General features: G+C 39.8%; 1 protein-coding gene across 6 annotated transcripts; it reads left to right on the top strand.

Annotated features, from left to right (window-relative positions):
* Window positions 1-106: 106 nt before the first annotated feature.
* MPHOSPH9 (M-phase phosphoprotein 9) lies at window positions 107-26,490 on the top strand. Of its 6 annotated transcripts, none has more exons than XM_032705503.1 (24): window positions 107-193; window positions 2,536-2,665; window positions 3,582-3,732; window positions 4,915-5,004; window positions 7,868-8,388; window positions 8,646-8,769; window positions 10,904-10,994; window positions 12,086-12,192; window positions 12,612-12,737; window positions 13,490-13,926; window positions 14,771-14,929; window positions 15,819-15,906; window positions 16,690-16,905; window positions 17,717-17,764; window positions 18,120-18,184; window positions 18,627-18,728; window positions 20,334-20,471; window positions 20,709-20,884; window positions 21,645-21,803; window positions 22,121-22,241; window positions 23,001-23,104; window positions 23,933-24,144; window positions 24,529-24,597; window positions 25,488-26,490. In XM_032705503.1, exons 2-24 carry the CDS (start codon window positions 2,559-2,561, stop codon window positions 25,587-25,589), a joined length of 3,513 nt encoding a protein of 1,170 aa, XP_032561394.1. In that variant the 5' UTR covers window positions 107-193; window positions 2,536-2,558; the 3' UTR covers window positions 25,590-26,490. The 6 variants fall into 6 exon arrangements, 5 of the variants coding, with proteins under 5 accessions (XP_032561394.1, XP_032561393.1, XP_032561392.1 ...); XR_004360120.1 differs by lacking the exon at window positions 107-193 and adding an exon at window positions 521-1,330 and having other exon boundaries at window positions 22,125-22,241; XM_032705502.1 differs by lacking the exon at window positions 107-193 and adding an exon at window positions 525-1,324.

The raw sequence follows: 26,490 nt of genomic DNA, 5'->3' as shown, positions 1-26,490 counted from the left end.
CGCGGGCCGGCGCGCGCTCGAGGCAGCCAATCAGCGCGGGGCGCACGGTCCGGAGCGCCCTCTACCCTTCCCACGGTTCGAAACTCGGGGCCGCCAATCGCCGGGCGGGCGGCGCAGGGCCCGCGCCTCTCCATCGCCTCACCACCGCGGCGGGACGCGGCTGGCCGGGCGTCGCGGGCTCCCAGCGATGCGGGTAAGGAACTGGGCGGGCCCGCGGGGCCACCGCCGCCGCGTTTGGCCCCGTCCCAGCGCCGCGTCCCGGAGCCGCGGAGCCGCCCCCGTGGCCCCGCCCCTTCGCCCGGAGAGTGGCGGGCGCTCCAGCCAATCAGAGGCGGCGCCGCTGTCAACACTGCGGAGCGCGGGGGCGGGGCTTGACCCGAAGGGGGCGGTGGGGGCGGAGTCGAGGGGGGGCACTGGGGAAGGGACGCGGCCGTGAGGGGAGCGGGAGGTGCCCGGGGACGGGTGTGGGGGCACCGCGGGAGGGACGCGGGAGGCCCACACGGGGCCGGGGAGGGGGCACGGGCTGAAGGGAGGCGGCCCTGGGGGCGCAGACGTGGCGAGAGGGGTCCCCGCGGGGGCTGAGCCCTTGAGGCCGGGGCCGTTCCTGAGGACACCGCGGCGCTGCAGCCTCGACTCGTTGTCCCGTCGCGGGGTCCCGCAGAAGGTTCCTGGGAACGCGGGGCCTGGCGGCGAGGGTGCTCCGAGGAGCCCTGAGGGACCTGCGAGGGATCGGAAGGGAGGATCTGGCTCGGGGGGCGATGCGGAACCTCCCGGGCTCCGGGGCTGTGCCGGCCCCGGCGCTTGCGGCGAAACCGGCGCTGATATTTCAGAGTTAAAACACCTCACGGGTTGTTTTTTCCGACCCTGCCCCTTTATGCAGCGACGTGGCCGTATAAGGACCGTGCTGTGCTGCGGAGTCGAGGGATGGCGGCTCAGCGCTCCCGCAGCCCCGTTATAGCTCACTAAATATTGTTTTTATTGCGAACAGACTTGTAATGAGGTTATGAAACGAGCCTGTGTCACAGCTAAGTCCCACCCATTGCTGTGCTGCTGAGATAGGCCGCCCATGGTTCCATCCTGGGGGGGGACTGATCCCACATCCAGCTGCTCCAGAGACACTCCCAGCATCAGCTTTAGCTGCCAAGTCTGATAACCTCCAAGTTTTCCAGACTTCTGACCGCTAGAAAAAGAAGAAAGGTGTTTTTTTTTGTTTTTTTTGTTTTTTTTCTCCTTCTTTATCCCAAGAAGCTCTACCAAAGGGATATGTATGTCTCTGGTAACTTCCTTTGAATTCTGGCGTTTTCAGCCCTACCCAGAGGAGATGGTGTGAGTACCCAAAAAACATTTCTGCTGAGCCAAACAGGCTCCAAGAAAACAGGGAGAAACGAGACAGTTGTCTCTCAGTTTCCTTCTGGTGGAAATATTTTATGTTTCCAAAGCTATCTATTCAAGATATATCTCTATGCACTTAAAAATGATGAAAACATGAGTTTGTACAACCCATCAGCATGTCTTTGTAAGGCCTGTAAAGAGGAATGGTCGTGCTTTGGAGGTGTTGTGCTTCTTTAAGGCAGCAGGAATTTGTTCTTGGCGTTATCACAGGATATTTCCTAATGTCTCTTTTTACTGTCCATCTGTGAAATGATCATAAGGTTTTTCTTCAGTGTTATAACAAGGGCTGAATTCACCAGGGTGTAGAACATGCTGAAATAAGCACTCTATAAGAACTGATTAATTAACATATTTCAAGTGTTTTCTTAGTGAAAGTAGAAGAATCTTTTAGTCTCTCTACAGCCACCCTGCTTTGAGTGCTGTAAGACTATGGCACAAGTATTGTGTGTTTATTTATTTATGATGCTTTCAGTTAACCAGCTGCTGTTTTGAACTGCTGTGGGATTCCTGTCTGACTGCTTTTTTTGTTGTTTTATTAATCTCTAAGAAATGTAGCTCAGAACATTTTCAAAGCTTTCTGAATTAGTGTTATATAATAACAATGAAGCAAGTGACCTGTGAAAAAAGTGAGCCAGATATTAGACACAGAAATGGCAAAACTGATCAAGTGCAGTTTATTTAACTCAGTGGGTCTTGTGTTTATTATTTTTGGTGAGTGTGTTTTTCCCAGTGAAGGTGCAGATCCTTGATCACATTTAAATATATTGATAGTAGATGTTTTCACAGAAGCCTTGAAAATGCCCTGTGGAGCCTCAGATTTAAAAAAACAAACAACCAAACCCCAACAACACTGTTTTACCTGGAACATTTTGCAATGACACCCTTTCCAGTCCAGTCCAGGGGTGTGATGCACAGTTAGGAATATCTTTGACTCGTAGGAGTCCCAGCAGGCACGAAGTTAACTGAGGAGCTCCTGTTGGCAGGTGTAGCCCAGGGGAAGGGAGAGGGGCTGGTTGTGGAATATTTGCACTTTCTGGGGTGGTTTAGCCGAAACAACTGTCTCTTTAATTCTGTTTCTTCAAGCAACAAAGTCAAATGGTTTTTTAAAGTAAGAAGGTGATTCTTATTTCTGTCTGTTCTCAGGGTAACGTACTTGGGACCAAGATATGGAAAACTGGGATGTGGTGAATTCTGTACAGGAAATCCCTTCATCTTCTGCAGACTCTGATGTCAGAAACACCCACAGCTCTGTCTGTAACTTGAACTGTAACAGGTAATGTGCTGAAGGAATTCCTAACAAATATTTTTATTATTTTGGGTTTGCTTAGTTCGAATGTTTTTAGAGTACTCTTGTTATTAAGGTGAAATAGTATGTAAGATTGCAATGTATTTCAGGGTTCTTTTTACTTTCACAGGTATAATCTTGATGAAAGATTTCTTTTTAGAGGAAAACCTTACTGGAAGAACTGTGAAGTCTTCCTTAAATTCTTAGTTAACTTCCAGTGCCTTGTGTCTCTTAGAATGGGGGAGGAAGGAGGGAACCTGTTTTGGCCAAATTCTAAGAGATCATTTTTTGGAAAGCTCATGTGTTGTGTGAAGTCATTTTTGGAGAGCAGCAGCTTAGGAAAACTGAGATGTTTTTCTGTTTAATGCCCGAGGTATTCCCAGGGAATAAGAAGTGCAAATATGGCCTGATGGCTTAAGTGAGAGGTGGTTCTTGACTGCCCTGTTAAGATGAGAGTTACAAGTCACTCCTGCCCATGTCACTTCTCCAAGAGGCCTCAGTCCTGCCCTTCATAAACCATTGCTCCACAGAAGCTCAGCTCTGTGAGCTTCTGACCTCAGGCTCTCTGAGGAATCACATGAGTTTGATGCAAAGCTCTATTTGTTGATGTTTGTACCGGTGAGCAGCAATATCTGTGCTGATGATCCTGTCTTTCTCCTTGGAAAGCTACTGCATTTCATAGTGTGTAGGGTAAGAGTGAAGCACACTGTGGATTCTTTGACATTGGCTTGAAAAATCTCCTCGTGAATTTATCATTTTTATTTCAAGATGATGAGAGTCTTGGTGTAAATTAAGTGTATAATTCTTTTCTGGCTGCCCAGCATATGTAGTGTATTGTTTTGGCCACTGTGTTGCACAACTGACACGATAAATAATTGAGCTATTTTTCCTCATGTTTCACTAGAAGTCCTTCATCCAATCCCAATGGAGTTTCTGGTTACTCAGGGAATACCAGGTCCTCATTAAAGCCTGGTTCTGTTGAACTGTTTGCCTCCTTTATGCAAGACATCCAGGCCATTGGAAATGCTGACACGGAAATTGTGAAGAACTGTGAGGTAACTGATGTTCGGGTTTATTTAAAAAAAGTTGTATTAATGTATTTGCTCTGCATTTTGGAAGGCAAATCTAATGATGTAGTTCAGCAGCAAGATCCATATGTGGATTTATATATACACATATATGTGTTTATTCTTCTTGATAGGACAGATCCTTTTACAAGTATGAACTAATCACCTGGATGGATTTTATTGCAATTTTATCTTAGCATTTTCCACTATTTTATCTCTCTGTCTTATGTTTTACAATACAGGTGGGAATATTTTCCCCCCAAAGTTTTTGAACTGAAAAATTTAAACCTTCAAAACTGTAGCACTTCAAACTGATCTGAAGTGATCCTAGAAAATAGAATTTTTCTTTCTAAAAATGGTTTTGTTTTGCTTGATTTATTTATATGTTCCATTTGTAAAGATGTGTAGGTGATTAGTTTGTTTCCAGATTTAAAGCAACACAAAAAAAATAATGATGGAGTTTCAATGAACTTATTCTCCCAAACACTTTTCTGAATGTTTTTGTCCTTTTTTATTTTATATGTTATCATTATATTTAGTCATCATAAGGAACATTAGTTTTCCACACCATGGGCTTGTTCCTGCAGAATTTTTGAGCTTTCTGGCTGTGATCCATCACAGTGTCTCTTGACAGATGCTTAATTTGGGTTCTCTTTAACACCTCCAGGAACAGAATACTGATGTCTGTGTCCTGTGCTTCAAGCACCAGGCTCCATAAACATTGGCATAAAATAGTTTTTAAACATCAGATTTTGCCATGTTTTAGGAATGCTATACATTTGATTTTTTTACTTAATTTTTTTTTTTATTGCATATTTGTGCATCCTGGCCTTCAGCTGGATTGCTGAAGAGTTTCTTATTGAAGTAAACGGTTCCCTGGACAGGGGGATGTTTAATTCTCAGTTTTAAAATTGCCTTTAATTAATTGAACTGGATCAGCCTTTCCAAAATTTGACTCTACTTTCCTGCCAGCTGTTTCTTCTTTTAGTTCCCACTGATTGACACGCTGGGGGCTGCAGGGGTGGTGGGGTGGGAAACCACGGTGCTGTTACTCAGCTTTGCATTATGTCAACACCTAAATATAGGATTGCAAAGCTATTTGTAGCTACAGGAAGAGGTGAGAGATGCAATGTGACTGTGCTTTAATTATTTTACTTTGTGATTTAATAGACAAGGTGGCTACAGCTGCTGAGACTGGTAGAAAAGCAATGTCAGCAACAAATAGTTGCCCAGCAAGTGCAGTTCCACCATCAAATCCAAGTAAGTAGTGATTTGCCATGTAGGTAGATGAGGCTGAATGTTTCTTTTCTCCCTCCAACCCCGCATCCCTCCAAAACAATGCAGAGAGGCAGGTAATGGAAGTGGATGCCTGGAATGCTGTTTACTGGATGCATATTTGAGACAACCTTGGCTAATTAACAGGTTAACTGGTAGGAACCATTTCAGAAGAGATTTGTTGATAATCTGTTTTCAATTGTTTTGTTTTCACAAGCATTTGGTTCAGAATGCCCACGTGATAACTTGATTTTGTAGGTACAAGATGGTTTTTATTAACTGTTAGACTGTTTAATTTCTGATTTTGAGCCATTGTAGCTTTCTTTTCATTAGAAAATGTTGTACTACTTGTCCAGACAGCATAGCATAGGAAAACCATCACTGTAATAGCTGAACACTTATTTCACCCTTCAGTTGAACAGTCTCCTTTCTAATAATGAAAAATGACCCCTGTGAAGGTTCACGTTTTTGCTGAACCACATTTATCCTTTAGAACAGGAGAAATGTCTTTGTATGTATAAGAGACAGTAATACTGTAAATATACAATGCTTAATATCCTCATCATTTTGGTTGCTGTTTTTCCCTTCCCTTTCCTGGTGCCCTCCACACTAGTAATAATCAGCAGTTCCTGAGCTGAGTTAACAAGAGGTACTGGTCCTTTTATCCTGTTTCTCCTGCCTCACCTCCTCCCCTGTGCCTCCCATCTTGGCATTTTCGTCCCACCAGTGTTTTGTTACCTTGTTATTCCCTTCCTCTTACTGTAGTGGTTTGATTCACTTGTTGATCATAGTCTTTACTAATCCATTGTGTTGGCTTGGCTGGTTTTTGTCTTTTTTAATAGGAAAGGCTACCTCTGGAAGAGCTGAGGGCGTGGTGCCAGCAGGGACTTACTAACTGCATGAATTGCCACACTAAATACAAAATTAACAGCTACCACTCAGTTGTATGAGTGCATTAGATAAAGTAAATGGAGCTGTTCCAAACTTTAACTAGTGTGCCAGAGACCTGCTGAAAACACAGGCAACTCAACACATTCTACTAAGAATAATAAAAAGACAAAAATAATAATCTATTTGGTGTAGAAAAGCAAGATGCTGCATCAGCATTGACATGTCTGAGATAAGGCTTGCTCGAGGCTGGGTTTCAAGACCAGCTGTGCTTATAAAAGTACATCTTCATCCATGTGAAAATAGGGATCAAAAGACCTTGAGTTCATTTTGGAATCAGTGGGGTCAGTCCTTGGCTTATGTGACATATACGATAGGAGATGAGCTGTCACCACCTGTGGATCATCCTAAGATCAGACTTAATGAAAAGGATTTAAAACCAAATTTTCCTACAATCTCAAAACTTTAGAAACCTTATCTTATTTTTCCCAGGTTTTTCCATCTCTTGCAGTTATTTGTGACTATGCAAAGAGAAGTTAAAATGCACTTTAGCTGGAATTGTAGCCTTTCACTTTTCCAACACAGGGTATTAATGACAAAGATTAAATGTCAGCAGGGAATCTGATCTCCCTCCTCACCCCCAGTTCTGTTTTTTCCCTTTTGTTCTCCCTTCTCTACCTTTCTTACAGATTTCAGTCACAGAATTAAAGTGCAAACAATTGCTGCACTCATGATTGAAATCACTAATAGAGCAAAAAACTTTGTTATGGAAGAAAACTTCATCCCAAGCTTTTTGTTTGTTTGTTGGTTTTGGCATAGAAAGGCTGAGCTGAAATTCAATTGTTAATTCTATTGCAAGTCAATAAAACATCTGAGGCTCGGTCCTGACTAGAGTTACAAGTAGGTTCCTCTGAAATTGTCTTATTTTTTTATTTCTTACTTTAAGAGAACAAATGATTTTTGTTCAGTTCGTGCTTTCCAGTTGCTGTTCACGTGTGAGTGATGTCCCGTAGTCCTGTGAAAAGACAGGAGTTCCATGTTCTCAAAAATTATTGCAAGGTCTTTTTTTTTTTGCCTTTCCTGAGGGAATTAGTTTGAAATATGTTATTGAAAGGAACTCTGTACGCTGGTCTTGTCACATGTAAGAAGAGTTGTGTGCTCCTGCAGTTCAGTAATCTCAAGATAACTCCGGGGAAGTGCTGCCCATGGGCACTAATGGGAAATCTTTCCATAGCCCTTGGCAAAGGCATCACTTGTTTCTCAGAGCTGTTTCAGTACTTCCAGTGCACAACTGTAAAACTTTAAAAAAAATTACTTATGTACTGAAATAACTCTCTGCAGACATTGTAAGCCAAGTAACCTGTTAAATGGAGTGATCCAGTCGTAGGTTTGTCCCATTCCATCAGACACCGGAGCAATCTAAATGTAGATCTTTGTATTATCCCATAATATCTAAATTGGGTATTTTAAAGTCAAGTTTTATGCAAATAATCTTACAGAGGTACATTATTCCTATTAGCATAATAAAGGAATGGTTAATCCTTCCAGTGAGGCATCCTTGCAATCTTTAAAAATGTATATCCGAGTTAAAAATTGGTTTAGACCTAAATTCGGCAAAACATTTCTGTCCCATGTTTGTGGATAGTTTGTATTTCTTCAGCTGGCTGGGAGGTGACTGTAATTCTGAAGGCAGTCAGTGAATACATTCATGCATGTTTTTTTACATGAATTAATGACTCCTGAGACCTGGAATTCACTGCATGGAATGAGGGATTGTTCCCATGGACATTTTACTGTTGCGCGCAGTACGTACCGATCTCCTTCATGCATGAGGTGTCTGCACATCTTGGAGTCCTATGAAATAAGTGCTCTGATTCTGTCACTAATCCCATGAAGCATCAAAATACAGATGTGATTTGTGCCAGCATCTCATGGGAATCCTGCCTTTCCCTTTGTGCAGCTGATTCAGGCTGAGATCAGGCAGCTGGTGAAGTTTGGGAGCAGCAGTTGGGGAGCCGGCAGGAGCCGGGGTTTGCCTGCCACGCTTCCAGACCCTTTTCCACCGCTAACAATTCCAATGGGGATGCGATCTGAGCTCTTCGAGGAGCACGAGAGCATTGTCCATCAGCTCAGATCCAATGAAGCAGAAAGCCAGCCCAGTGCGTCCGACCTGCAGCAGGAATGTTGCGGGAGCGACGCCTCCATGAACAGCGGGTATGGAACGCTCTCCACCTCCGAGCTGAACCCTGGCACGGCCAACAGCACCAGCAGGGCCACAGATTCCATGGAGAAAACTTCCCAGGGACACGGGGATGGAGCAGGGTTGCAGAGTGATGCAATTGTAGCCAGTGTTCAAAATAAAACAGAACTTTTACCAAGAAGAATAGAGGAAAATCCTTCACCAGGAAGGAGCAACATTTTAGTTTTTCCTGCTGAATTTGAGCATAAAGTTGATGAAGCTCCATGTGGGAAGAAACCCAGGTAAGTGATAAACTTTCCAAGTATGTTAATTTATTGTAGACAGTTCCCATTGAGTAAACAGCTGTTTGTCACTGAGAACATGCAAGAATTGAATGGAACCTCTTGATTGTAAAAAACTTTGCTGCTTGGTAGATAAATATATTTGTTTATCCTGATGTCTCTGCGTGATGCAGGTTTGCATCTGCAGTGTTTATTTGTTGTAGATGTGTTGGAGGAAGAAATACCTTCCTTATATGTGTGTGTTTCTTACCATCCAGTAAATCTTTAACGTCGTGGGCACAAAAGTTGAAACAAAACCAACCAAAAAGGATAACTGCAGATGAAGTGTGTGTGAACTCTATGCAAGAAAATGAGAAAGTGAAGAAATCACCACTTGAGAACGTAAACCTCTTTTTATTTTATGTTTTTCTAATGTTATTCTTGTCACTGGTATTTTTGCAGAGTTACAGTATGTTCTCATCCAGCATATCCTTTCATATTTAGCATTTAGCAATTCTCATTCATATATTTAAAGTTCATGTGGGCAAAGTTTACTTTTTGGATCATTCCATACTCAGGCACACAGTGATTTTGGCTTATTTTATTCACTGTTTAATCTTTGTCTGAACACCTCCCCAGGTGGCACATGTTCTTTCCTTATGGAGATAATGGCCACATTCTCAACTGAAGCTTCAGGTCATGGCAATTTATGGTGCCCTGTAATTTTTTGAAAGATCTTTTGAAGGATCTGTCAGCTGCTCATGCCTCTTTTGGCAAATAAAATTCTTTGTGTTGTTAAGGCTTTAACCACTTTGCCCAGGACAAACATTCTTCCAGACTGGGATTTTAAGTTGCAGAGATTTTTTTTGTTTAGTTTGGTTTGGGCTTTTTTAGTGTTCTCAGCAGTCTCAGTTTGAATCAGCTCAAAATACTTTTTTTGAGAAGAGTTTGGGTTCCCCCTCTCTCATACTTTTGAGTTAATAATTGTGTATGTCCACAAATCTGATTATTTTGAGGAGGGATGTTTAATCACATATAATATTTCTGATCCAAAAGTATGTTATGCAACATGATTGCATGAGTAATGATCATACACCCAACTAGGAAGCTTTAGAATGACTTCCAGCATATTCAATGTCACAAACCTCTCTCCTTGTGCCATTTCTAAGGAAATAATTCCTGAAATTCTGTGAATGGCTTCTACAAGAGAACAGAACTAGCAAATAGGAATCACTTGATTCAAGGCAGGGTCTGTTTGTTTTTTCCTGTGGTCACTTGGAGGATGATCCAGAAAGGGTGAGAGCAGCTCTTTGGGTTTGCTCTCTTCAGTCTTCTGTTGTCAGTGGAAACAAGATATTCCTCTAAGGGGATTTTTCAAACCAGGAGTCAAATTCATCTGCTGTGGTTGGTTTTCTTTTCTCTCTCTGCTACAGGAGAGGGTGCATAAGGAAATTAGTGCCAGAAACTCAGATTTTGAAAAGAGCTTTATCTTTCTGTTCCTTTGTAAGAATGCAGTTGCTATTCCTTCATTTTCCTTTCTTCCTCCTTAGGCAAAGGAAATACCTAAATAAAAACATTAAGAGGGACAAAATAGCCTTGAGGTGAGATGGTAATTCCTGCAAAAACTTGAACAGCTTTAGTACTGATTTTTTCTCTCTTACTTTTCTTAACTCAGTGGTTACTATCCTGTTACAGTCCTCACTTGTATGAGGTGTGTGGATTTGTACAATTGTTGAGCTGCACTAATGGAACAAAAAGCCCCAAGCAGAGCAGAAAAGAGCAATGTGAGATGACCATTTTTAAGCAGCTGCCCTTCCTCAGTTGCTCTGCTGTTATATCAGTGCCACTTCTTCCTTTAGTTAAGGAAAAAGAGAGTTGTGGCAAATCTTATATGATATGAATTTTTTTTTCCTGTGTTGGTCCCACCCTTTTCAAAGTTTTGCTTTAATTAGCTGGGGATGTTTGGAAAGTTGGGAGTGATGAGCAGAAGGATGTGGAATACCTTGTCTGTCTGAGATGACAGACAGTGGTACCTAAAATTTGGGGTAGGTAGAGTCATAACAACTGTGAATATATGAAATTCCAATCTTAGGATGAGGAAGGAAGTAACTCTTTAATGTTAAATCATCTCTATATACTTGTACCTCTTAAGGAACAAGAAAGTTGAGATGACTGTCCAAAATGTGTATTTCTGTAACAGCTAATCTCAAAAATGCTCCACAAGCACACAGGCACTATATAGAAAATAGAAATATCTATCTATCTATATATATATAAATATAAATGTGTTATATATCTGTATAAATATGTATAAATAGATAAATATTTTTAAGTTACAAGGCATATCTTAGTTTCCCTTTCAACTGTGATTGCTCTCAATATAAATTGTGTAGGTTTGGATCATGCTCTATTTAATCTCTTTGCTTAAAAAAAGTAGTAACATTTATGTGCAATTTAAAAAAAATTATACCCTTGATTTTTTTTTTCCTTGCCTTGTGATTTTCCTTATAAATTTATTTTCCCACTGTAATTTTAGACAAAGCTTACTGATGCTGCTTTGCCACCTTACACTTTTTACCTCAACCAACCGAAGGAAAGTCCCAATTCCTTGGTGTCTGAAGCTTCAGGTAGAGTTAATTTCTTGTACTTAAATTTCCTTTTCTTTGGAATTCTCATTTTTCAGTGCTTTTGCTGGAATGCATCTCCAATAACTCCAGGGAGGTGAGGAGGATTTAAGCACTGACAGGCTTTGATTTAGCATAATTCTGCTTTTCTTGCTCCTGTTTTCAGACTGATGCAGCTCCTTTGTATCACTGCTGGCAGATGTAGGACATGCAGCAGTTGGGTTTTTTTTTTTCCAAATTTCCCAAGATTCAAAGCTGAGCTTTGTGTTTAAAACTGTTTCATAACATAATTACTATTAAAATCATGGCAAGGTATCAAATGATGCTTCAAATGTGAGCATCATTGACCTGGTAATGTGGTGATTCTTAGATTGCTTTTTTGTGTTCATGGTTTGGCTTTGTTGTTCTGGAGGCTGGATATAAAGGGGTGGTTGGTGGAGGTTTTTCATGGTTTGGGGGTTGTGTTTTTTTTTTTTTTTTTTTTTATGAAAGCCAAACAACTAATTCCCATATTTTGATCGTAACAGGGTGGATTCCTGTCAGTAACAAACAGGGGCACAGAGATGCAGCCCTGCAAACTGTGTATAATTATTGCTGCTTCACAAGCCACTGAGAGAGGGACACACATAAAAAACTGAAGTGGGGTTGAGTCTGTATCTGTTCCTCTTGTGCCACCCCTTAGACCTGGCAGTCTGTCCTTTTGCATGTTACAGAGAGCTGTTCAACACCAAACTGAGGAGTCTGCACTATCCAGTGGCTGCCTGGGTGATACCAGTTTTAAGTGCTACACTGGAATCATTAGAAATATGAAAGTCTGTGATAATTGAGGATTTTTACCCTCAACACCCATCAGTGAATGTGGTGCTGTGTGATGTGATGCTGGTTGTGTTGCCTGTGCCTTGCATTGAGATTTTTGTCACTCCTGGTAACAAATGCTTTAATAAGATCCTTAAGCAATAGATGCAAATAACTAACACAGCATTCTTGTTCAAGACAAAATAACATTTCACTAATGGATTTTGAGATTCCTGTTCTATAGCCTTGAGCTTGAAATTTGTCTTTTTTTTTTTTCTTTTGATGTTTCTTCTTGTCAGGACTTTCATACTGGAAGTTAGATGAAAAGGAGATGTATCACACTCTACCAGAGAATTTCAGAAGTGAGTTTGCTGATGTTTTCTCCACAAAAATATCACCAGATCAGGTAAACTTTGTATGTGGTTAGAAGTTGTCATATAATTCCTTGTCATCTTTGTTTTTTTTTCCTATGATGGAAAGAACCAGACCTCCAGAATTTAACTTCTCTGTGAGAACTCTTTTGTTAACTCAGTCTTTCCTACTCTGCTCCTTTGTTATTCCTGTACCCCAACTAACCTCACTTGGAATTTATTGACCTTCTTTTGTTATTCAAAAGAAACTGTGTAGGATATGAAAAGTGACTCACTAGTGTGTTAAAGGTGCCTCCTTAAAGACCCTTTTTTAACCTGGGTGCATTGAATAAAGCTGCCTTCTGTCCTGAACTGCTTTGTTAGCTAAGCCCACCCCAAAACTTTTTTATTTATTTATTTTGGGGGTGGAGGATTGTGTTCAGAAAAAGTAATGTAGCAATTTTGCCTGTTGAAGTTGTCTTCTGCTGAGGAAAGGAAGTTGTCATCCCTGAAGGATATTTATCATAAAAGACAAAGGGAAAACAAGCAGATGCCAGACCAGAATGTTTTGCCTTCTTCCCAGTCAAGTCACCCACCAGAGGTAACATGAATTTCTTTACTTCCCGTCTCAGTTGAGGATATGTTGAATACGGGCTGGTTTCACATGAACTGGCCCCTGCTGCCACCTCCAGTGTTTTGCTGGAACAGCAGTTTGAGCAGCCGAGGGATGAACCAGCCCGGGAAAGGATCCAGCTGAAAAGAACCTCTGAGAACACCCTGAGTGAAGAGGCACCTTTGCAGCACAACCTTGAGGATGGTGCAGGGACGGCTCTGCCTGTGCTGAGGCTGCAGCTCATGGAATGCACTGGAACTGCAGTGGCACAAGAGGGATTTTCTTAGTGCTTCCCATGAAACAGGACAGGCACAGGTTGTGGAAATGATTCTTTATCATCTCTCTTTTTTTATACAGCTCTCAGTCCTGTACATAATCCAGCAATGATGTGACTGTATTGTGTAGATAATTCATGAATTGCTTTTGTAACCTACAAAGTTATTGTTTCAACATATAAACAGATATCATAGACCTTCTGTTTGTGTAAGTGAAATTTCAAAGGTTTTCTAGACAGCTGCTGATGTTGGATATGTTTTTTATTGATGGAAACTTAGAAATCTGGGAATGTGTATTGTCATTGAGTGTTACAGGCACCTTCTTATTGTCACTACCAAATGATTGCAGTAATATTCAGTGTAATGCCTGCAGTGTTATATGCTTTACTGGTGTCTTCAGATCAACTCCATTTCAAAGAAGAAAAGTTAAATCACAGTTTTTTAGCATTGTAACTTATTTCCTAGATCTTGACGTTGGACCCAACCCTGCACATGAAACCAGGTCAGCAGAACCAGGGACGCTGTTTTTTCAATATTCCTGAAGAGGTTACTCCCTTTTCTCCAGACTCCATGGCAGAGCCAGGATTTTCAAGTCATTGTGACACAGACTCTTTTTCACAGACAAGTCGTTCTTCTCAGTTAGATGATTCTCTCAGACACCCTGCCAGCAGCAGAGCTGTGCACTTGGACTTCTGGAGAAATCACCCGTTCCAAAGTGAAAACAGGAGCAGCTCCCCTTTTCCAAAGGCATACAGGGATGCTGACCATGATAGTTCAGTCAGCGCTGAGGAGGAAGAAACACTGACTTTAACTCCATCCTCTGCTACTCAGTGTGCCGACAACACTTTGCCAGATTACAGTCTTTCAGTAGCACCTGTTGAAGACCCTGTGGTAATGTCACAGTAAGTAATTTTTCCTTTTTTAAAAGTCAGAGCTGTTACTTTCATGGAAGAAATGAAACAACAATAGCAGTAAACCAAAGAAAATTTGTGAATTCAGTTTGCTTAGAACAGAGCTGGACATTCCTACTTTTTTTCTTTTTTTTTCTTCTTTTTTTCCCTCCTTAAAATACAGCTGGAGTATAAATAGAACAGTCATTTTCCACTTCTTACAATTGTCTTTCTTTAACCATCCTATTAATTTTCTTTAGACCACAATATTTAGTCTTCTTTAGACCATACAATTTATTCCAAGGCACAATATTTGTGTTTTGTCTTCCTTGGACGTCAAAGCCTTAACTGGAAGGCAAAACAATTTTCGAGGTTTTATTTGGTTATTTCTCTTTATACATAAAAATAAAAATACATCCTTCCTTTACAGGCTGTGGGAGGGGGTTTATTTAGGCAGAGAATTTCAAAGTTTGGGGGGGGTCTGTTTTCTTCTTTAGTGTCAAATGGTGGGAGAAGCACAGAACTACTGGACTTAGGAAAAATAAATATTCACTGTTGAAGCTCTCATGCTTTGCACGTGGACAGGCAGACAGGGCACATATTCCATGTGTGAGGCCCTGTAAGCTTTGTATTATGTTTGTATGTATTATTTGTATATAATAATCATAATTTCTAGTTGTATTAATGGAAAGAATTCTCTGCCTTAGATGACAAAACTTTCTTTGCTTTAATTCAAACGGAAAAAAGTTTTGCGAGAGAGATTTGTACGCAGAGTTCATTCTGAATGAAACATCCAAATGATTACATACAGATAGCTGGATATTTTTTTTTTTTTAATTCTTAATTTTAAAAACAGGATTAGGCAGAACCTGAGGGAGAAACACGCCCGACACATCGCTGATCTCCGAGCTTACTATGACTCGGAGATCCAGAGCTTAAAGCAGCAGCTGGAGGCAAGTCAGAGAACTGCTTCTGCTGAGGACCTGAAGAAAATCAATCAAAGTCTTGCTGACAGGTGCTGTTTGTCCTTCCTTGTTGTCTTCCTCTTTTCATGGTGTTCTTTACACTTTCAGAACTGGGCATCCTTGTGTTAGAATGGTTTGAAAAGTTTACGTCGCTCTTCAATTCTGAAGATTTCATGGACCTGTGATACTAATATTTCTCTATTAAATATAAATTTTGCATTATTTAATGCAGCTGTTCAAGCTGTGGCTGCCCCATCCCTGGAAGTGTCCAAGGCCAGGTTAGATGGGGCTTGGAGGAACCTGGGATAGTGGAAGGTGTCCCTGCCCATGGCATGGGGGTGGAACTGGATGATCTTTAAGGTCCCTTCCAACCCAAACCACTCCATGATTCTGTGAAAATCAGTTTATTTGGCCTGATTGTTGCTGGAGCCAGTACAAGCTTTCTTTGGGAATGACTGGCAGGCAGAGGTATCCTAAGCAATTTGAATGGGAATGATCTATGTTGTCCTTCTTTACCCTTCATGTCAAAACTCCAGATGATACAGGACCAATGTTGAATTCACTGCTGGGTTTGTGCTGCCCTCTGTGTGCCCCACTTGTGTATTCCATTAAACAGAGCTTGAATGGTTGCTATATATAGAACATTGATGAGATTTTTGTATCATTATTGCCAGTCAAAATACATATTGCAAATTCAGGCAGCTAAAATACTTCACAGAGTTTATGTCCTTCAGAATAATTGAGAAAGTGTGTGGGTAGCTGGGACTCTTTTGTACTTCCAGCACTAAAAGCTGACTTCTGGGCAGTCTTATTGAGTCAAAGTAGGAGGAGGTCACAGGCTGGGCACCAAAATTTGTGGAGAGGCTTGAGGAAGGAAAGAAGGCTATAAAATGTAGATTTGTTATTTGAAGATTTGTGTAATCTGTGTGTTCTCAATAGGTGTGAGCAGTTGGATGCAGCTCTGAACGAAGCCAGTGCTCGCATAAAAGCCCTGGAAAATAAGAATAATCTGCTGGAAAAGCAAGTGGTAAGTGTATGTTCTTAAATCAAGTTGCTTTTTAAGTGAAAGAGTGAGAGAAAAGCTTGTTCACTGTTAAGCTGATCTGTGTTTCTATGCTTTTGTCTTTTTATTTTCAAACTTTCTCTTAATATGTGACATCAGCCAGTGTGTTACACCACTGTTTTTCCCAGCTGAGTTTCTTAAGACTCCCTACCTGAATCCTCAGCACTTTTACTCATGAACTTTTCTCCAGGTTAGCAAGGATCAAAGAGTGAAATATTGTGATGTGTTTATCATGTTTCTCTCTAAATGTCCTAATTTATTGATTTTGCTTTAACTACTTTCTTATTCAAGCTGTGATAAAAGCAAATCTCACCTGTGCTGGGGCAACAATACTCTTTCTCTAAGTGTATTTACTCTGGTTTTGGCTAGACCAGACCTCTTTGGGTATGCACAAATAAATGCTGTGTTTATTAGTCAAATTACAGGACACTTTGTCTTGTAAGTTGGACACCTGCAGAGACCAGTTCCACCTTTCTTAGACATTTTTCTATGCTGGGAAGCAAATCAATCACCTGAGATTAGAGGCTTCATCTCTAGATATTATAAGTCCTGTAAAATAAATACATCTTTGGTGTTTCCCATCTTCACTTTCATTCTTGAAGCGTCACAGAAATGAGCAAAAAATCCTGTTTAATTCGTGTCCAGGTTTACCCTTGTTTTCTGTTTAGATGATTTCAGGTTGCACTTTGCACTGAAATAAATAATCTGCCAGGGAAGTGTTTATAAAGGACGTTTTCTCTCCTCCAGGCAGAGTGGAGGGAGCGTTTCCAGGCCCTCAGCAGCACTTCCAAGGTTCTGCAGGAGCGGATCGAGGAGATGCGGACGACCCACAAGGAGAAGGACAACACCATCAGCCGCCTGCAGTCCAGGCTCAGGGAGCTGGAGGAAGCTTTTGAGAAGGCCTACAAGTTATCTGATAATAAAAACACGAGGCTAAAGGAAGAAAACAAAATGTTTCAGAATGTAAGTGAGAGAATGGACAACAGGAAGTCCGTCCTGGGTGTGGAAACTGCTCCGAGTTTCCAACTGGAAAGTCTTAATGCACAACTAACACAGCAGAAATGACTCAGCTGACTCCTTGTAGGCTGGGTGACACTAATAGATATTTAAAAACAATTATTTAAGGCAGCTTATGTGTACTTGATAACCCTTTCCATAGTCAGTCTCAGGTATTTATTACTCTAAGTGCTCTTAGTTAATTTTATTTTTGAAGATAGTACGTGAAATTATTTTAGAAAGTTATTTTTTTCCTCTCTTAAGTTTGTTGGAGATGGACTAAATTTCTCATACCTCATCACAGCTTGATAAAACTGTTCATTGTGTATGATTTTAGGCTGAATCAAAGGAATTGTTCCTCCAATTCTTCAGGAATAGCTTTATGGAATGTTTAAATGGATTGGCCAAATGGGTATTAGCTGGAAAATCTACTTCATGCTTTAATTTCTTTTTTTTACAATTGAGATTTCAAAATACAAAGTCAATTTTAAAGTCAATGAGGAATTTTACTGGTTCATTCATTCAGTTTCTTTAGAGAGAGAATTTGAAAATTAGAAATACATTCTGTAAGTAGCTCTGTCTCCTCTTGTCCCATCTATAACTTCTTGTTCCAATTAGAAGATGATAAGAAGAACTTACAAAATGTCCTTTAATAGTACTTGTTATCCCCTGTAGTGCTTCTGCATGTGGTAGACTAGCAGTTGGGATGATTTTACAGCAGTCTGTTAATTGTGGATGGTCTCAGTGTGAGTTTTTGTGTTCTTTTGTTCTGTTTTAGCTTTTAGGAGAATACGAGTCCCTTGGAAAAGAACATGAAAGAGTAAAGGTAGGTGCACTCCAGTTAATTAAAAAACCAAACATGCAAACTACGTGATAATGTGCCATAGAATTTGCTGAATTAACTGATGCATTTTGAAAAAAGCTCAGGTGGAAAGATCCATGTTTATTTTTACTGAGAGCTTCTTACTCCATTTGCAGAGCTCTGGAGGGAAAAGGGGGAATTTGGAATATATTATTTTCCAATCATAGACAGCAAAAATACTGCAAAATCAAAGCCAAGGAAATTTAATGGACCCTTTGAAGGTGTATTTAATGGAGTGTTCTTGAGACTGATGTGGAGTTACTTGTTTTTCTTTTAGTGCACTTCTGGGCTTTTCACTTTTTTCTTTGTGTCCTTGTAGGATACATTAAATACAACTGAAAACAAATTGCTTGATGCAAACACACAGATTTCTGATTTAAAAAGGTAACTGTGAAACTTATTACTCTTTTGCCAGTATGAAATACAGACTATGGCCTAAACATCTACTTGTAGATTATAAAGGCTGTAGATCTTGCCAGTTTAATTACATTTTATGAAGCATTCCCGTTGTTTGATGTTAGTTGTACACACTAAAAATCTTGTTATTTTAGGATATGTGTTTTTTTCCTACTTCTTCTGCTTCCACAGCAACATCTCCTGGTCCTGTCTTTCTAGCCAGGTTACCTGATTTATTTAACTTGGAATTCCAATCCATATTTATATCTGTACTTAGATAGATACAGAGATACATAGAAATGTAGCAGTTTCTCTTGTTCTCCTGCTTCATCCAGGATATCTGAATAAAAATGAGTAAGCTAAGAAATATGGTGTATCTTTTGTGTCATTGAAATCATCTCCTAATGCATCTTTACTGCTTCCCCCTTAGGACAATTTTAAAACTTGAAGCTCAGCTCAAGCAGGTGGAACATGAAAATATGTTGAAACTTCGCCACATCACCGAGAACCGTTTGAGAACCTCTTGTGCCAAGTGAGTGAACGTTCCAACAACAGGAAAACAGGTCCTGTGTTTGGAATACTTTTTAACATGTGTTGGCTAAAAGTGGATCAAGATGAGGTCAGTCCATAGGCTAAACTGGATTAAACACATGTAACATAATCCAGAGACTTCACATGCCAAGAAATTATGAAACCCAAATCAGTACTTTGGATAATGGACCGGATTGTCTCTGGTCTTCCCAAATGAGTGTTAGATGGGTCCCAATTGCTCAGCTGAATAGGGATTTCCACACTCAACAAAGAATTTGGGAATAAAATCTAATACTCCAATAAGACATCGGAGGTTTTCCTTGTGTGTCCTTGATTTGAAAGGCTGATCACAACTTTTTATGGTTCTAAATATAGTTTGTACAGGTATCCTGAGAGTAGGGTGGGAGTTCAGTGACAATGCACACTCCAGTTTAAATTGGGAATTTATGTTAAGAGAATTAAAACTGATCTGTATTCTTCTTTTTTTTTTTTGTTTCTTTGTTGTTTTTTTTTTGTTTGAGGGGTTTTTTTTTATGTTTTAAAGACCTGAAAAACTTTGTCCCCCTTCTTTTTTCATTACTTAGTTATGGTTTCTTCAGTATCTCTCCCAGTTCAGCACTGATGCTGTGAAACTCAAAATGATAATTAATGTGATTTGTGGATATCCACTTGTATATATTTTGGTAGATCTGATTTTTGTTGATTACAAAGATGCAATTTATGTATTAATATATTAGAGGGACAGATTTCTGTTTAGAGCTCTTTTAATATTTCTGAACCAGATCCCTCAACAATGAACAGAAAAAAGGAAGACCTGGGCAGGGCAGACCATGTTCATCAGGGAGGGGGATGTAAGAGCCAATATGGATTTAGAAGTTAATCTGTCCCTAACTGATCTCAGAGGCTCAAGGAAAGCCTCATTCCAATTGAATGCCCAGCAGGATAGATTTACACAATAGTACTTATGGTTCATAGCTTGGATAAACAAGGCCCTTTTTTTCTAATTATCTACTTTGCTGTGTGTAAAAATCACATTGTTCTTTTGACATTTCAAGATAAGAATATACTAACAGATGCTTGTTAGTCAATATTTGTCACTCTCACATCATCAGTGGTGGTTTTTTCTTGGTTTTTGTTTTTTTTCTTCTTTCTTTTTCTAATATTTGGTGTCCAAAGGAAAGCTGGGATCAGATGCTCTGAACTACTGCAATAATCTCTACCAAATGTTTTCATGTAATTAGTTGGGAACTACTGTTACCCAAACCTTGGTCTGAGTAAGCAGCATTAAATTACAGGAAGATCATTGTGGAGCTTTACATTCTGAGCATATTGTGTAATTTAGACTGAAACCTCAACATAGGACTTTTTTTTAAAAAATATTTCACTTTTACTTTACAAACATGTTTTAAAAAGCAGTTATTTTTTCCCACGGTATTTACAAGTTTATTGTATATTTCTTTCTGTTTACTGGAATAAATAGCAGCTTTTTCTTTAAAACAAACAAACAAACAAACAAAAAACCACAAAAACAAAACAAAACAAAAAAAGAAAAAAAAAAGAAAACCTCCAAAGCCTTTTGTAATTTTGAAGCTTTTTATTCCCACAGCAAGTTGGGAACTCCTGATGTCAGCAGGAGAAAGTGGCTGATACCAGGAGCTGAATATTCCATCTTCACTGGCCAGCCTTTGGAAGGCCAGGAAAGCCCCAAAGATAACAGATTAGAAGAAAACTATATTCCTTCCAGGTGAGTTGGTTTCCTTCAGTATTCACTATGAGGGAAAGTGGAACACTTCTAAAATTAATAAAGTAGAACACTTGTAAAAACTTGTATTGACTAGATTTCTATTTCTAGATTTTGTACTTGTTAAATAGAGTTAAAAAAAATTCTCAATGTTGTAGGTGCTGAACAATTACTTAAAAACAAAACACTCCATTAAAAATTTGATCATTTTTTTCCCTCCACTGCTTCACATCCTTTAAGGTATCACTCTCCTCCTGAAAAAGATTCTTCACAGGAAGACTCTTCAACAAACACAATAGAAAAGAAAGAAAATGAGATGTCAGAAGCACCAATTATAAAAGCCTTTAAAGAACTTGAAGAAGGAAAAGTATTTAAAGACTGGGGGACACAGACAGACAAAGAAGACGCACCAGCCAGTAACTCTTATTTTTATATTCCTGGGCATGTTTTACTGGCTTTTTTTTGTCTACATGTCTTGGTTTTGGTATTCTCAGCATTCAAGTCCATCAGGCTTCAGTGGAGGGATAAAAACAGTGTTAGCATGCAAACTTCTGGAGTTTTTCTAAGAAAATTCAAAATTAGATAGTTAAGTGACTTGTTTAGAATAGAGGGAAGGCAAAGGTTGCTGTTGGGTCTCAAGCTGGAGACTCGTCAATGTCCTCTTTTCTAAGAATATCTCAGTATTTATAAACAGTTAATGGAGCCCTAAGAAAGCTCTGGCTGTACATCCACTTGAGTTTTGTTCTCATGGTGTTGTATTGGAATGTTATTAAGGAAGCTGGTGTGTGTGGGACTGCACTGAGCTGTTGTAACAGGGGATTCAGGAGCCTTGTCATGAGAAAACATCGAGTCTTTCTTAAATGCTTTCTTAAATGCTTGTACTCTTGGCTCAGGCAGGTACTCCAACTTTCTTTCTCAAAAGATGCTTTTGTCTGATTTCCACTGTTTTTCTATTAAAAAAAGGAAAGAAAGGACCCCACTCTGCAAAGATCCTTTTCCATGAGTTAAACTGTCTATTCTGTGAGTAGAAGAGAGACTGGAACAAAACAGCACAAATATGTTGATGTGAGGGAGACTTAAGTGCAGCCTTTGTCATTTGTTATTCAGGAGAATATTTGTGAGTTCTCATATTGAAAAAGATTGATTAATATAACACCTTTTTTTTCTTTTAACTAGAAACATCAAATCGACATCAGACTGTTGGGTTTGTTGAAGCTTCTTTAGTTGCCACCCCGGAGAAAGGGAAGGACCAACACAGACCCAAAAGGTTCAGCTCCCCTTCAGGCCAGAGGTCATCGTCCCTTCCTCCTTCCAACAGGAAACCCAACACTCCAAGTCAGTGCTTTTCTCAAGTTTGCTTTGTGTTACTCGAAAAGTAGGAGCAAACAATGACAGGCTGCTCTAGGAGAGAGCAAAATAGAGGCAGGATTCCTGCATTACTCTGACAGTCTGAAAAGGAGAATGTCTGTAATCACAGCAAATGTGAGAGCTCTGAGTTTATTTTCATTTCTCTGTGTTGTGATGCACTTTTCATCAAATTTAAATAAACACGTAGACAGCTTTGAAAAGCATTCTTTTAGGCTGTAAGCACATGAGTGGGAGGTACTGCACTGGGAGGTTTAAGGTAGATAAACATAATTTGTCTTTTGCAGCAAGAAGAGAGATAATGTTGGCACCAGTGTCTGTGACGTACAGCCCAAAACGATCTCCAAAAGAAAACCTCTCCCCTGGATTCAGCCATTTGCTTGGCAGGAATGAAAACACAGTGACAAGGTACGAGTGTGGTGATTACAGTTGTGTTCTGATCATTACTAGAGCAGGAGGATGTTTATTATAGAGGCTCAGTGCTGCTGGTTCTTGTCTAGAAAGTGAGTCATGTGAAGTTTTCTGAATATAAAGCTGAGTTTTACTTTCTAAAATCTGGCAAGGAAAATGTAGAAGGGATGTGGGGTTTGATAGTGACACAACATTGCTCAGTGACAAGTAGTTAAAGAAGAATTGTTCTGGGGAGTAAGTGCAGATCAGATGTGAATAAAAGTTGAAAGTAGGACCTTCCTACTTGTCCTGGTACCTACGAGCATTTTAAAATACACATAAACTTACCTTTCTGCTAACTTCCTAAATACTGTGGTTTCTATCAAAATCTTTGCTTGGCAAAGCTTACAGAGTTTGAGAACACACTTAGCTGTGAGATTAAAGTGTAGGACATGTGTGTGAGGAATAAGAAATGTCCAGCACTACTCTGAGAGTTCCTGAGGATTATGAAACAGGAGCTCAGGGTGTTCAGGAGCAACAGCTTGGTGAGGCTCTGAGAGAAAGTCACACAAATGAGAGGTTTTGGTGTGTGCAAATAGGAGGACATTGGGGTATGGTGCTATGAACAGGAATCAGAAGATTTGCAGTGCCTGTGTGATATAAATAGTTTTATAAAAAAAAATGTTTGTTTAACCAGAAGGTGAAAAAGTAGAAAATTCTGTATTGCCTGATCCCTGATTTCTAACAAGTCATTGCTGTGTGCTTCCTGCTCTGTAGGTTTGATATACTTCTAGATGACCTGGAAGCTGGTGCTACATCTACTTTACAGCACAATAACCCAAGGAAAAGGCTCCAGTTTCTCTCACTAGATGATGCAGAAGGTAATCTGTCAAAGTGGGGGGAAACTCTTCTATATTTTTGTACCACAGTTCCTTCCACAGTAGTAACAGCTGCTTAACTGGAAAGCTGACCCTTGACGAAGTCCAACTTTTAAAAGTCCTCTTTTAAAAATCTTGTCTTATCCTTGGAGCCAGAGATATACCATTCATACAGTATTTTATTTTTATGTATATGTGTGTGCACAAACACGGCAGAACAAGAAAAATAATTAAATTGAGGAAGAAGGGCAATACATTTCCCTGTGCTTAACTCAGTTATCCACTGCATATCTTAGGGGGGGTCTATATTAAGATGTACCTGAGTCATACTAATGAAATTCTATTGCTAAACATTGCATTACAGATAGCAAAAAGTAACTCTAATAAAACCAGTTCTTTCAGGTTTTTAAATGATTGATTGAACCAAATCTTTTCTCGCCTTCCTAAGCCTTGTCACAATGTTCTGCTTTTGTTTTTATTGATGCATTTATTTAGCCTGGTGTTTGCCTGACAGCTGCTCTGCTTGGTGATATTTAGAAATGTACCAGTAAAAGTAATTCCTAATTAGCACAATAGAGGAATCTGTTTGTTAGCCAAAAAAATATGTTGTGCTACAAAGATCACTTGAGAGATGACCCCTACAAATGTTTTGCATTCTTCTGGGAAGTTGTTTAAGGCAAGGGACTGAGGCTTTGCTTCACTGTCCTTGGTTCGCATACCACCACAATCATGCTGCTTGTGCTGTTATTGCTTTGTTTTTCTGTCCTATGCAATCATTTCCCAGACAATTACAAATATAAAAATATAAAAATCCCCCTGCTTTGTTGCTAGGAAGGCAGCATTCAGGTGTCAGACGCAGCTCTTGTGCTGAATCCATCAACAGCGGGCTGAAGAGGGCGGCAGCTTGGGACGAGAGGAGCGCAGCTCAAAAATATGAGCCGGTGGCGTCGCCTGGGGAGGAGGACTTCAAATACACAGCAAGGATCACGACTCTGGCTGAAACAGAGAGGCTTTTTGATGAGCTGACTCAAGAAAAGCAACAGGCAAAGATTATTCTTGTTTTCAAGTTGTGACAAAACATAATTGTTGTACGAGAGGGGAGGGATGGAGCCGGGTGTCCACGCAGTGCGTGGCTGAAATTTGTGCACAATTTTAGTGTCACGCTGGGAATGTGCCATTATCCTTCCCTGCTCTACTTCCAGACCTTCTCTGTCCCTAATTTCATTAAAGGACAGTCACTGGAATGCCAACACAGTGTGAGTGGGGATTGGCATGTTATTATGGTCACAGAAGTGAGTGTTAAAAGACAAAGCTGTAGCTGTATCAGTAATCCATACACCTCACCTCTCTTCTTGTAAGAGGAGTTGGGAAGGCTCATATTGGCTCTTGAAACTCTCATTTACAGCTGAAGTGTTTTCTGTTATTAGATTGAGGCTGCACTGAGTCGAATACCTTGTTCTGGTGGAAGAATGACCTTGCAAGCAAGACTGAATCAGGTGAAAAAGCTTCTACATCTGACTGTCCTGTTAAATTGCTCTTCCACAATTTGAGAATACGTAGAGGAAAGTTCTGCTGTGTAGTGTGATTTCTGTGGCAATTTTTAGGTTGGTTTTGGGTCTTATGTTATTGTTTTATATTGTTCATATCTTCTATTTTTTGTACATGGCATGAATTTTGCCAACTTGCTGCAAGAATAGTGTGTTCTTGTGATAACACTGAGAGGTAGATAAAGGCAGTAAATTAACAGCATGGAGTTACAATGGAATAGATCCTTGAAACTGTGGAGAGGATGTTGTGCTGTAGGAGAAATTGCAGAGTTTAGTTTTTGGTTGGTTCTTTTTGTCTCCTTGAAAGTATAAAGAGGAAAGCAAGAAGGTAAAAATAAGTAGTGTAGGTGGAATACAGGAAAGTGCCTTCTTTGGGAAGCCCTGCAGACTCTTTTAATAGAAACAAGTGTCTCAAAGTTGTGTTTTAAAGGTCTCTGAGAAGCCTTCAGCTTCAGCATTTCCTAAATTCTAATCCTTGTTAGCAATTAATCAGTTTGAAATTAAAAAATCAATACTGCCACTCATGGTAGTGATCAGCTCTTTGCTAAAGATGTCTCCCTAATTATCAGCCTGTCCCAGTTCTTGTCAAGTTTATCTCCTGGAGTTTCATAAGTCACGTGGCCAAAAAACCAACAACCTACAAATACACACATTAAAATTATATGGAAAGTTTGGAGGTCTGGCTCTAGTTTTTGGGTGGTAACAGAATACTGATAATGCCTCAAAAAGGATACCAGGAATACAGGAATAACAGGAGTTTCTTAATTTTAGAAGGATCATTGAATTTTTTATATTATTAATGTTTTTTTCTCTTTCTTGTCTTTAACTCTTCCTTTTAGGAAGCCCTGGAAGATCGTTTGGAAAGAATTAATAGGGATTTGGGGTTGATAAGAATGACTCTGAAAAGATTCCATGTTTTACGGACCTCTGCCAATCTCTGACAGTTCTCTCCTGACTGCAAATATACTCTTTTCCTTTTGGTTTTTTTTTTGCACTAATATATAATTATGCACTCAGTAAATGCAAATTGTTTTGTATTTTTATAAGCCCTCAAAAGTAGTTTTACAACCATGTTACCCTTTACAAACAGCAATATTTTGTACTTGGAACGGCAACCTCTATTTTAAACATATTTTTATTACACCTGAGAAATCAATGTTTATCCTGTATTGTAATATTTTTAGAAATATTAATTATTTTTAAATAGTGATATTGAATTTATAATAAGAATAAGAAACTAAAAGGCAGCTTGTTTTCAGGAAATGATAGTGTTACCCTTTTGCACTTGGTTTTCCTCCACCATTTTATAAATATTTAGGGTGTGATGTAAATATTAGCCAAGAGGAGATTTTGAACCTTAATACAAAAAGCAACATGAGTTACCTGTGTTAAAGAGAACTGCTGTTCTGTGGTAAATCCTTTCAGCTGAACCCTTTAACATGGATATTTTTCATTGTGACAGAACTGTGAGCAATACTTCCACTATGGCTGTGGTAGGAAAATACTGCTCTGAATTCCCTGATGTCTGCAGCAGTCACAGTGAGTAGTGTTTGATACTGTGAGTACCTGGATTCACCTGACAGCAGCCTCCCTGTCTCCCAGTGAACAGCTCAGCTCCAGCTGACTCTCCAGGACTGGAACTCCTTCCCTGAAGTTACTGGTTTCCTGTGCCAGGCTGGGTTTCGTGCCAGTGTTCCCATTGTGAACATTTCATGTATTTGTGAACAGAAATGCATTTTTCTTGGTGAAAAATCCAGATTTGCCAGTTGACATGTTGCTGCATTACTGTCCAACATTGATACTTTGGTTTGTATTTTAATATTAAATAAATGTTTAATTAGA

The sequence above is a fragment of the Chiroxiphia lanceolata genome, chromosome 18, assembly GCF_009829145.1.
Source record: "Chiroxiphia lanceolata isolate bChiLan1 chromosome 18, bChiLan1.pri, whole genome shotgun sequence".
Lineage (NCBI taxonomy): Eukaryota > Metazoa > Chordata > Aves > Passeriformes > Pipridae > Chiroxiphia > Chiroxiphia lanceolata.
The sequence above is the reverse complement of the archived record's forward strand: the minus strand, read 5'-3'. Positions and strand labels throughout refer to the sequence as shown.

What these genes read in the sequence shown, in the direction of transcription:
- MPHOSPH9 (XM_032705503.1), top strand. Translation starts at nt 2,559, where the DNA reads ATGGAAAACTGGGATGTGGTGAATTCTGTACAGGAAATCCCTTCATCT. An exon ending in AATCAAAGTCTTGCTGACAG is followed by an intron (nt 14,930 to 15,818) that starts GTGCTGTTTGTC and finishes TGTTCTCAATAG; the next exon opens with GTGTGAGCAGTTGGATGCAG. An exon ending in TTGAGAACCTCTTGTGCCAA is followed by an intron (nt 18,729 to 20,333) that starts GTGAGTGAACGT and finishes TTATTCCCACAG; the next exon opens with CAAGTTGGGAACTCCTGATG.